At 35.4% G+C, this 12,386-nt stretch overlaps 1 protein-coding gene across 2 annotated transcripts in view; it reads right to left on the reverse strand.

The window, feature by feature from the left end:
- Positions 1 to 654: 654 nt before the first annotated feature.
- The window catches only part of LOC127062538 (fibrillin-1), a 130,336-nt gene continuing 118,604 nt past the window's right edge, over positions 655 to 12,386 (reverse strand). For both annotated transcript variants that reach the window (XM_050990968.1, XM_050990969.1), the window contains one exon: positions 655 to 1,122. In XM_050990968.1, coding sequence (XP_050846925.1) covers positions 935 to 1,122 — 188 coding nt within the window. In that variant the 3' untranslated portion in view covers positions 655 to 934. The remainder of the gene's footprint in view (positions 1,123 to 12,386) is intronic.

The raw sequence follows: 12,386 nt of genomic DNA on the forward strand, positions 1-12,386 counted from the left end.
TCATTGTTACAATTAAACGAACAGGCACATAATAAATATGCCATCGTATCCGGCATTACTATGAATGTATAAAATTTATCTATATCGAATATACGTATATATAATATATATGTATATTACAAGGAAAAACAAAGATAGCAACTTTCGTAATGATTTTTCGCTCACCTACATACATACATACATACATATATATATATAGATATATATATCTCCTTAGAATAAAAATGGCAGTAAAGTAAATAAAGGCAAGTATTATTTACGAAAATTTTTGATATGCTACGTGACATCATATAGAAATTTATCCGATCGTAATAAAATAGTACGAAACGAACGAATTTTCTTTTAAACTAAAAGAATAGGAATCTAACGATAAAAGAGAGATAGAAAGAAAGAAAGAAAGAAAGAAAAAGAAAAAGAAATAACTTAGAACACAACGTACATACGTGACATGATGATAACGCAGGAGAGAGAAAGAAAGAAAGAGAGAAAGAGAGAAAGAGAGAAAAATACGACTCGTAACTGCAACATGACATGACAACAACTGATTTTCATTCGCTTCTCGGAGTTGCGAACAATAAAAAAAAAAAAGAAAGAAAAAACTCACGTAATAAAAATAAAAAAGAAAGCTAGCGTTATGAAACGTTTATAGCAGTTTTTTCTCTCCTCTCTCTCTCTCTCTCTCTCTCTCTCTCTCTCTCTCTCTTTCTATTATAATATTTCTTTCTTTTTACATCTCTCTTTTTACATCATCCAATTAATGTCGATGAACGAAAAGTCGTCGTTAATATTTCGTAGTACAACTACCGAATTTAATTCTTCGACTCGTCGAATGGTATAACGAGAAGGAGACAGAGAGAGAAAGGGAGACAGGAGAAAAAAGAGAAAGAAAAAGATAGATAGATAGATATATAGATAGAGATATATAGAAACTCTTTCATGTGCAACATCTACGCCGTGGAAATATTCTCGTATCGACTCGAGCTCTCGGATAATGAGGAAACGATGCAAAGTGACCGTTCCTCGTCGAACGTTCCTCCTCCTCCCCCCCATCCAAGTGGTGCCTCTGCAACAGCTGTTGCCTCTGCTCCAAATAGTAATCCCGTTCCCTCGGTTGCTGTCGATCTGAAAATACAAACGAGTTAACCTCACGAAGGACGATCGAGCGTTAATCATCGACCTCTTTCCCTCCTCTTTTCACCTCCACCACCTTCTTCCACCACCTTTTCATTTTCCTTTACCGACAACTCTCGTACGACGTTCTATATTATTATTTACCTAAAGCATCTGTTTTGTAATTGGAAACTTTGTACCTTTAGAGAAACTTTTGAAAACTTTACGGTAAGTATCGGTAACTTATTATTATTGGCTTTTAATTTTCAATAGGGTTCTGTCCTTCTTCTTCTTCTTCTTTCTTCTTTTTTTCTTCTTTTCTTCTTCTCTTCTCTTTTCTTTTTTTTTTTGTTCTTTTTCCCTTTTTTATTTGTGTTTGTTCGTTTTTTTTTCCATTGATAAAATCGATTAATTTCTTGAAACTGTATTACATCGGGATAGGATAAAGGTTCTTCTTATTTTTTTCTCTTTTTCCTTTTTCTGAATGAAAGTTTTCTTTTTACAAGCAGGGAGAAGCGGTGCTTTTATTTTGATCTTAGTTTAATGAGTTGATAAGAAACCCGACAAATTTAAATTAACTTAATTTTTTAAGAATTTTTATAACTTCCTTCTTTTTCTTTCTTACTTTTCATTTTCTTTTTCTTTTTTCTTCTTTTCCCCAGACAGAAATTAATTGAGATTAATTAATCGGGGTTTCTTTTTTTTTGTTCTCGTTCCACTTTTTTCTTTTCTTTTCTTTTTTTTGCGAAAGGATAATTGGGATAATAATCAGGTGTTTTTCGCTCTTACTTTTCTTTTTTTCCTTTCTCTTTTGTTTTCTTTTCTATTAAAAGAAACACGTTAAATAGGAGAATTCACAAAGGAGAAGATTTAGTGACTGTTATCATCGGACACTTTGGAGGAGACCTAAGAATAGCCAAGAGTTGGACGTCGTCGACAACGATTAACGTAAAAGCAGTTCAATTTACCTAACTGCTCTTCGTCTTATTCCGAAGTGGTTCGACCCATTTTTCTCGTTTCACAGAGTCTCATTTCCAAGCATTTACGAAGACTCGAAAGAATTACATAGATATCGTCGATGTGCTAAGTCATAAAATATTTCAAAGAAGCTCGTAATAAAAATCATTGAGTTTCTTTTCCTCTTTTCCTTTTTTTCTTCTTTTTCTGATTTTTTTTTCTTTTCTTCATTCGAATCTCAAGGCAACTCGAGATAAATTCAGCGAACGGGATTTGATATTTAATCGAGTCGCGAAAACGAGGGCACTGAGACCACACGCACGAATATCTTCCATCGATTTATCTACTTCGTATGTTACATATATGTGTGTGTCTATGTACATACTTATATATAAGTGTACCTATATATATATATATATATATATATATATATATATAAGTATATGTATTTGCCATCTCGTGAACTTTGCGAATCTAGGACGGAATGCTGGGGCACGTGTCGTCAGGGGCCAAGTCTCTGGAATGTTTTCCCAGATGCTCTCTTATATGTATGTATAAGATATCTATGTATGTATATATGTATATGTATGTCATCCTGGTAGCTCACTCAACCAAGTTTTACCTCCACGTGATCCAGTTAAAAGCCGATTACAATTTTCAATGAGCTTTATCGTCGTTAAATCACTTGACGGCGTTGGTCCCATTGAAAGATGTCGGTGCTCGATAAAGAGATTCTACAATATATCGTAGCTTACACCTTCGATTGGATCGAATTTTGAAAGAAAAAGAAGAAGAAGAAGCTTGAAAAAGCTTTTAGATATATTCACGTAGTACTTATTCGAGAAGAAGAAGAAGAAGAAGAAGAAGGAAAAGAAGAAGAAAAAGAAAAAGAAGATATCGTTATTGATCACGATTCGATTTCGAGTGAAAGAGAAAAAAAAATGTCCCTAGAGTCGTCTATGATAAATTCCGAGTCTATGTGAATTTATTAAATTAATAGTTTGAGATCGTTTGATTAAATTTCAAGGATATTACTTTTTTTTTTTATTGAAAATTCACGTTTCCTTTCTAAATCGAATTCTAAATAATATAAGTATCTTTATACGATTCATACTATTTTTTAATTTTAGTTAGAAATCGTTTAAAAATCGTTTCTGAATTAGAAAAGAAAGAAACAGGAAAAAGAACACTCTTCGTTTACGATAAATTTGATCGATCAAAATTTCATTAATATCATACTAATTGGAAATTGTTTGATTGAATTTATAAACCGTCTTTTCATAATCGAGAAACGTTTTTTCGCACGATCGATTTTAAAATTCAAAAAAAAGAAAAGAAAGAAAGGAAGAGAGCACTTACGATCTACGATAAATTTGATCAATGGTAATTTTGTTAATATTAATATAAAATCTGCTTAATCAAATTTTACAACATTTCTATATATATATTTTTTGTATTCGAAAATCGTTTCATCGTGATCGTCTTTGAATAAGAAAAAAAAAGAAAAGAAAAAAAGAATCACGATCTACGATAAATACGATCAATATAAATTTTATTAATACCATTAATACTAAGTAGTGATTAATTTATATGCGTCGAAATTCGAATTGGTTTGGATTAAAATGAAGTGTCCTCTCGAGTAAGAGACTAAGAAAAAACTGTTGGAAGTTGTGTGTTAATGGAACGATCATATAAACCATGAACAACTATCTCTCTCTCTCTTTCTGCGCTATGTGAGAACGAGAGGATAGTTGAAGTTCGCGGCTCTTCTTTATACACCCTAATTGTAAGTGGCTGTCGTCATCCCTGGGTTGAGTCTTCTCACGAGTTATAAAAGCGATACAAAGAAGGCCAAAGAGCGACGAGTTTTGCAAATTATACTTTTTTCTTCCTTTTTTTTTCTAAGATCTTTACGTATATTCATATCTTAATAAAAAAGAAAAAAAAAAAGAGAAAAGAAAAGATTTATTTACCGATAATAAAACACGTTATATTATTATAAAACGTATCACTGGTAACATATGCGAATGTATATATACACGCATACATATTTATATATGTGTGTATGTGTATAAAGAAAAAAATATTGTAGCGAAACACTGTAATGTATACTACAAATGATAGTAATTAAAATGAATTATATAATTAACTATTACAACAATTCGAATTCATGTTGATCAATTTTTATTTTATCTATACCCATTAATATAGATTATCATTTTAAAAAGATAGAAATTTTTATAATTTATTATTTTAATAGCAATTTCGAATTCCATCTCTTTCTCTTTCTCTGTCTCTCTTTCTGTCTGTTTCTGTCTGTTTCTCCGTCTTTCTCTCTCTCTCTCTACCCTCGTAGTTACCGTCTCTGTTTTCTACAGTGCTACCTCGTTCATCTCCTTGACTTCGTCGTCGTCTTCGTCTTCGTCGTTGTCGTTGTCGTTGTCGTTGTCGTTGTCGTTGTCGTAGCTGCCCTCGTTTCCTTTTATGCATTATTAATAGTGCACTGTTAACTGAGCTCTTCTCTATCTCTTTCTCTCTCCCTCTCTTTCACTCTCTCCCTCTCTCTTTCTCTTTCTTACTCTTCCTATTTCTATCTTCTATCTTCTATCTTCTATCTTTTCTTCTTACTCTTCGTTATGTAGTTACGTTCACATAAATCACCGAAGAAACGACGTACAGTCGAACTCTCGTCCTCGATCGTAAATCAATGATCATAACGATCGCGAGAATCATTGAGCATCGAATCAACGTTGATGAAACGAAAAAGAAGAAAGAGGAAGAGAGAAAGAAAGAAAGAGAGAGAGAGAAAGAGAGAGAGAGAGAGAAGGAGAATGTGTGTGTGTGTGTGTATCATAAAAATTCTTCGAACGTAGAAGCTGGTTAACATCTACTATGATCTCGTAAATCTTTTTCGTTTCTAAAGAGAACTCGATGAAAAGATAGAAAAATATTATCTATTTATAAAAGAACAAGTGTTTCCAAATTTGAAGTATAGAAATCCAAACGAATCCGCTATTTCTCTACGAGGATGAAAATAAAAAAAGAAAAGAAAAGGAGAAAAATAAAACGAAAAGAATGTACGATTATGTTTCAATAAAAAAAAATTTATACATCCATACATATATGTGTGTGTGTGTGTGTGTGTGTGTGTGTGTGTGTTTGTGCATGTATAAAATTGATTCTTAAAGCTCATGAATATTTATAAAAAATTTATTCCTATAGGTTTCGACCTTATAACGATTCATTGTTATTACGAGTAAGCGAGTGTTTGTATATGTATAAAAAAAAAAAAAGGGAAAAAAAATTGGGAAAGGAAAGAAATTTTGTACTCGTAAAAGTTCGACGTCTAAACGACATTTTGATCGGTTAAATTCGACTTGATCTCGGTAATATTTAATAGATCCTGCAACTCTTTCAATTCCGAAACGGAAAGGATAGATTCGAGTTCGGGTGATATAGCGTCCTTCAAACTCAAAGACGCTAAATCGACGGTGTCTATGTTCCCGTCGTTCTTCAAAAGTTGCTTCAACTTTTTAATGTAATTCTTTAAACCCGTTTGCACGGCCAGACCAACTTTCGAGTCGGCACGTGACAATCTACGATGTATCGGCCTTTCTTTTTCCAATGTCATATCGTCAAAAGAGGAACGTTTTTGAGTTCGCGAATCGTTCTTATCCAATACCAAAGTGTCTCTCGATACAACGGCCAATCGAGGACACGTATCCATCTTGATTAATGATTTATTTCCATCCGCGTACTCGCAAGTTTTATCGAAATTCTTTGAAACGGCGATTCCTTTCTTCTGCGTATTTTTTTTCGTAACCAAAATATCCAAATCCAGATCATCGATAATCGGTTTTTCGTTATTACTCTTAGGAGAACCACTCGGTTGATCGGTTTCGTTCTTGATCGATTCGTTTTCGTCGTCTATCAAATTTACCAAGCGTTCGCGTAAAACTTTCGTACTAGTTCGACATTCGCCGACCGCTCTCTGGCAAGGTTCGTTCGTTCGATTCATCGAATTTCGTTCGTAATTCATATTGATCTTGAAAATTTCGTTACTAACGTTGATCGGATTAATTCTATCGGAATTATTGTCCGTCATTTTCGTTGACTCCTGACGTGATCTACGATCACGTACCTTCTGAAACTTTGGACAACTTTTGCCGACGACGTTCTCGTGCAAGGATCCCCTTGATTTTCCGTCGTCATTTTCATAGCTACCAAGAAACTTCGGGAGCAACCTCGAGGAAATGCTCGATGATGGCTCGAAGTTAGGCGCCGTCATCATCGGTCTTACTATATCGAACGAAGAAATTTCCTTTTCCATCGATCGTAAAGATCCTTTACCTTTGGTATTGTAATCCTCGATATCCTTTAAACCTTCGATACGTTCGCTCTTCGTACGATCGTCGATCGTTTTCCTTTTCCCGGTTAAAGTCAAATTGGCCGATCTTGGCCTTGGAGAGGATGGCCTTGAACCGTACGCGGAGGTACGTTCGCCGGAACGTAGTTTACCTCTTTTGGATCTCTCGAAGGTGTTTCTCTCCGGCCTGTTCCCGTATTTTCTATTGAACGAGACCGACGGATTGCCGCTGATCCATGGGAGAAGTTTCCGAGTTGTTCTACGATCCCGCGAAGATGGAACCGAGGATTCACGGGAATTATTCGACATAACGTCGCGATTACTATCGGGCTCGCTTGAACTCACCGAGCTTACGTTCGTAATAGAATCCTTATCGGCTTTAACGATCGAGGATGCCAACTTACTGCGTACAGATTTGACGGTATCGTTGCTGCACTTGGACACAACGTACTTTCTTGTTTGTACTTGATCGACGTTCGAAGTTCTCCCTAGTTTTCTTCGAATCGAGTTTGAATCAACCAGACCGGCTCCAACGTGTCTCCCTTTCCTCAACCACCCGGAATCCCTTCTCGAGCCGATCGATTCGCACAGAGACTCCTTTGGTTCCGCTTTGCTCGCCTCTTTCCTCGAATCTTTTTTATCGTTCGATTGGCTAGGAAAGTTCTTGACCTTTCCCTTCGAATTATTACCGTTCTTCTCGTACAAACGCGTACGTTGTACGTAATTATCGTCGACGATCTCCTTTTCCCGATCGGTCTCTTTCGAAGATAGATTCGTCGTGTCCGTACCTTTCTCGTCGGTCTCTCGTTTCCGTATACCCTTAACAAGAAAATGATCCAAGGGATGTAAGAACTCCATCTCTTTCTTGCTCATACCCAAGGTAGCGTCGTAATATTCCTCGACGAAGTCGAAGAAATTGTGATCGTATTCTTCGTTCAATCTTATTCCGAGGGTGGTATCCGACGTGTTTAAATGTATCGAATTGAATATGACGTCGCCCGGTGGCTGATGATTTCTGTAACGTTTCTTAAGGCTCGCCTCGATCAGTTTGTGACGGTAAGCGTTGTAATTGAAGGTCGATATGTCGATGATAGGTAATTCGGAATTTGTTACAACGAACGAGGAGGATCTTTCGACCGGTACGTCTTTTATTTCGTTGTCTCTTTTATTCGACGTACCCGTCGATTCGTCCTGATCGTATTGTCGTACCTCGTCACCTTCTATCTCATAACGACTACCGTTTGAACAAAGATTCGGCGTTGATACCGTTCTACGATTTGAATCTACGTTAAAGTGTAGATCGAAATCCGAGCTGGAACTTGAATCGATTGGAATCGGTGCAGGATAATGCATCACCACGGCCCTTCGTATACGCTCCTCCGAACTGCTATTACTAGCTCGTCCAGTTTCATGATGATATTCCTTTATATCTGAACCGCCCGAGGGTGAACCACCAGCTATCCTTCTTCTCGGATCCCTCTTATTCCATCTCCCGTCCGATCCGTTCCCGCTCCTTGATTTCCCCTAAGCCGACGCGAGAAAGTGCAGAGATATTTGGAATTTGAGGAGTACGTTCAAACAAAGAGATTCATTCGATGAAAAGCGTTATTACCGCCCGCGGACATGCTTATTGATCAATCTCTCTCTCTCTCTCTCTCTCTCTGTTGTCTGTCTCCGTCCGTCCAGATATGTCTGTCCGTAGATTACTTTTCTTTATTTTCTTCGCGAATGTCTGACGCGATTCGTCAAAGACGAGGAAACATTTTTCTCTTTTCTTTCTCTCTTTCTTTCTTTTTTTTTTATAATCCTCTCTTCCTTTCTCTTTTCTTTCTTTCTTTTTTTTTCCTTTTCGAATCAAAGATCGTATCGTTCGAAAAACAAAGTGGCGCCCATAAAGCGATCTCTTTATAATAATCGGCGTTGTGGTATTAAAGATATCGTATCGAAGGAGAAAGATAAAACGAAAGGGAAGAAAGGACGAGGTAGAGCGAAGGAGAGAGATATTGAAGGAATATAAAATGCAAGGCAAAAAAGAAAAGAGGGGGAAAAAAAAGAAAGAAAATGTGCGCACACTTCGGGAATAGAAAAGAGAAAAGAGAAAAGAAAAAAAGAAAGAAAAAAAACACCTCTCGTCTGTCACTCATGTATATGTCTCGTTCAATTAATCAAACGATAACGAGATAATAGCAGATAATTGTAACGAACGATATATTGCATATAACCAAAGGGTTAGTAAACGTTCCTGATACGTACGAGATAAAATAGTAGATTGACGAACAGTGGTATTGCCAATAGGATAACAAATGCCAAAACGAAAATGCTTTCGACGATGAACGGCGGGGAGGATTGTAAGGTTAAAATGAATTTAGTTGAATCGACGACGTTCAGCATCCCGTCGGGTTCGATTTTGTCGGTCCACCAACAATCAATGGAAACGTTTCTCTCGCGTTCTTCATGTTAGAACAGTAAAGATCGAACAAACATGAAATATCAGATAGAAAATGATAGAAGGAATCGATCGGCGTATTCTCTCCTGTCACTCTTGAGCGACAGGAAACGTCTCCCATAGTCAAACGATATTCCTCCATCTATCCGCCAATCGTACCAATCGTATTCGTTGTATCCTTTTTTTCTTTGTCTTTTTTTCTTTCTCTCTCTCTCTCTCTCTCTCTCTCTCTCTCTCTTTCTCTCTTTCCGTCTCTCTCTCTACTCTATTCTATTCTATTTTCCCTCCTACTATTCGTTTTCTACGATAATATACATATCGAGATCTCGAACATGCGAGAGATATCGAGGATTCCTCTTTCTTTCACTATCCTTCTCTCTCTCTCTCTCTTTTTTACTCCCCTTTTCTATCTCTTTTTCTTTCTATCGCTCCCACTCTTTCTTCTTTTTTTCTCTTTTTTTTTTTTTTTTTTGGTCACCGAGTATTTCCATTGGCAACGAGTACGAATAACTTCGCGTTATTTGCGTTTCCTGTGTTCACTGTCTGCCGTTCTACTCGCCAAGGGAGCACCTTTGATTTTTGCACCATAGAATACAATATCGTCGATTCTCTGCGGTTTCGTAAGTTTGCCTTCATCGCCGGCTATTTCATTTTCTACGAATGTTTAACGAACCGTTGACCGAATTCAATTTGTTAAAAACAAAAAAGGAAAAGACAAAAACGAAGAGGAGAAAGAAATGGGATAGGAAAAGAAGGAGAAAGGAGGGAGAAGAAAAGGAAAGTAAGGAAACGTACGAAAAAAACAACAACAACAACAACAATAATAATAATAATAATCATGAAAAATACTAAAGAATAATAATAATAATAATAATAATAATAATAATAATAATAATGATAATAAAATTTGATCCAATCGATTTCGATTCTCAAGGATAACGTGAGAAGATAGAAAAAAATAAATGAAAAAGAACAAATTATAATTGAAAAAAATATCGATAGAAATTCAAAAGACAATGTAATTCGCCGATAGAAAATAATGATTTGACAAAAATAATGACAAACTATCGTTTGCTCTGGGTGCTTGTACGGAAACTGTTACGTTGGCTATCGTTCGCTAATCACCTTACGGTTCGACGACGACAACAACGACGTCGTCGGCCGGTAGCAACTATTTGCTAAACTATGCACAGAACTCTCATAATGGATAAGTTCGTTTAAACGTAGCTAGGATAATAACACAACATGGTGTCTGTCTGTTCAGTCTTCTAGTATTCTAACGACGACGGAAACGCAGACTCTGCAGACTATCCGAGATAAAGAGCATCTCTCTCTCTCTCTCTCTCTCTCTCTCTCTCTCTCTATATATATATATATATATATATATATATATATATATACACATCTTTATATATCTCTTTAGCTTTGTCTTTCTCTTTCACTCTAACGCATCTCTCTCTCTCTCTCTGTAACACGTTAATCTCACAGTTTCATTAAAGCCGATCATCCTCTATCGAAACCGTCGACTCGCGAAATTTCTCTCGAAAGCATCACCATTGTTGTGTCCATTAAAACGCTTTCACGTTTAGCGGCCAATACTTTTTTTTTATATATTTTTCCTCCTGTCCTACCTCCCCCGCCCCATTTTTCTTTTTTTCCCCTATTTCTGTATTTTAATCTTTTTTTTTTAGTTTTTTTTTTCTGATATCCTTCCTCTTCCTCTTCCACTTGCTCTTCCTCTTCCTCTACCTCGAGAGAGCTTGTATTAATGGATTCACATTTTGTTCTCGTAACATTATTTTCTAATGGATTCGACCATCACGAAAAGACACAAGAAGATCCATTAACGTTGGATCGAAACCGAATTGGCTCATCTAAATATTGTATAATATGTGATAATAGACGATCGATTTGATAATCGTTTTGCAAATCATAGATAATTCTTAATAACGAATCGTCGTTTTTTTTCTTTTGTGTTTATTTATTCCTTTTTATTTGTTCCTTTTTCAGATTTAGTTGTTAGATCACTATGGAATATTTTATGTAAAAAACGAATTAACATTTATCTCCCTTTTTTCTTCTTCTTTTTTTTTCTCTCTTCTCTTTTACGGCAGTAAATTCTAATTTTCTTTTTCTTTTTTTTTCCTTCTCCTTCTCTCTCTCTCTCTCTCTCTTCCTCTGATTTTTTTTGTTTTTCTTTTTTTTTTTTTTTTATCACGAATATCAGATTCGTCGGGATCCAAGCGCTGGATAGATAGCCTTTTGTTAGAAGCTTTTGCGATGCCATTAATTTTGTGGTAAGCGCATTCGGGAGAATTTACCGAAGGATGCCACGAAAATAATGAGAAACGAGAATCGTGGCCTTTCTTCGAGCTCTATCGAGCTAAAAAACGCATCGGAGCGTATTTCGATGTCGACTAAAAGTACATGCAAGAATTTAGTAGATACCCATTCGCATATTTCGAATGAGATCCGAGCAAACTAACGAATAAATTCAATTTTAAATCTCAATTATCCGATCTCTTTTTCTTCTAATCTTTAATTATAAAAACAAAGAATATAAATAAAATAAAGAACTTTCCAAATAAGTTCGATGGAGAGATCGATTCGATTAGTAATCAGATCGACTTATTTCGATTAAATTCTCGATCGAAAAGGACGACTAAAGTTCGTTCTATTGCAAGTGATTATGAAAGGCGTCTCATTTGGTTTTTTCTTTCGGTGAAAAGGAAAAGAGAAATTATCAAAACAAGAAAAAGAAAGAAAAGTGAAAAATTCGTCGTTTATTCGAACGCGTTAGACGATATTTATTACACCATTAAACAATTCCAACTTTAGCGAACGTCCGCATTGCGTTGCTTTTTTATTTTTATTTTTTTTTATTTATTTATTTATACTTCTTTTTTTTTATTTTTAATTTCTCTTTTTCAAGAACATTAAATGGAATATCCTGAATGTAACAAATCTCTTCACAACGTGTGCACTTGTGCTGTTAATGGTATAAAAAACAAAAAGGAAAAAATTGGTGAAAAAGCGAGAGAGAAAAAGAGAAAAGGAGGGAGGGAGGGAGAGAGAGAGAGAGAAAGAAACGAGGATCTCTCAACATCAAGATAAATTCACGTACGACTTTCGTGGAATTTTGTTCCCATTAGAAATGCATATAGTAATCAAGAAGTTTAATGAAAACCGTCGGGACTCGTGGAAGCGGCCAATTTCATACAAAAGAAAAAAAGAAAACAATAACGAAAAAAAGACGACGACGGCTCTTTCGCACATACATTTTTCTTGCCGTTGAAAATTCAGTCGTTTGTTAGTGTATTGTGTGAAATAATTATATCATCAATTTTAAGAAATAAAGAGAGATAAAGATTTGATATTAAAAAGGAAAGCAAAACGAAAAAAATAGAAAAGAAAATGAAGAAAGAAAAAAGGGATGTATATATATATATATATATATATATATATATATATTATATATTTTTTTATATATTCATATAAAATTAAAAA

The sequence above is a fragment of the Vespula vulgaris genome, chromosome 3 (assembly GCF_905475345.1).
Source record: "Vespula vulgaris chromosome 3, iyVesVulg1.1, whole genome shotgun sequence".
Classification (NCBI taxonomy): domain Eukaryota; kingdom Metazoa; phylum Arthropoda; class Insecta; order Hymenoptera; family Vespidae; genus Vespula; species Vespula vulgaris.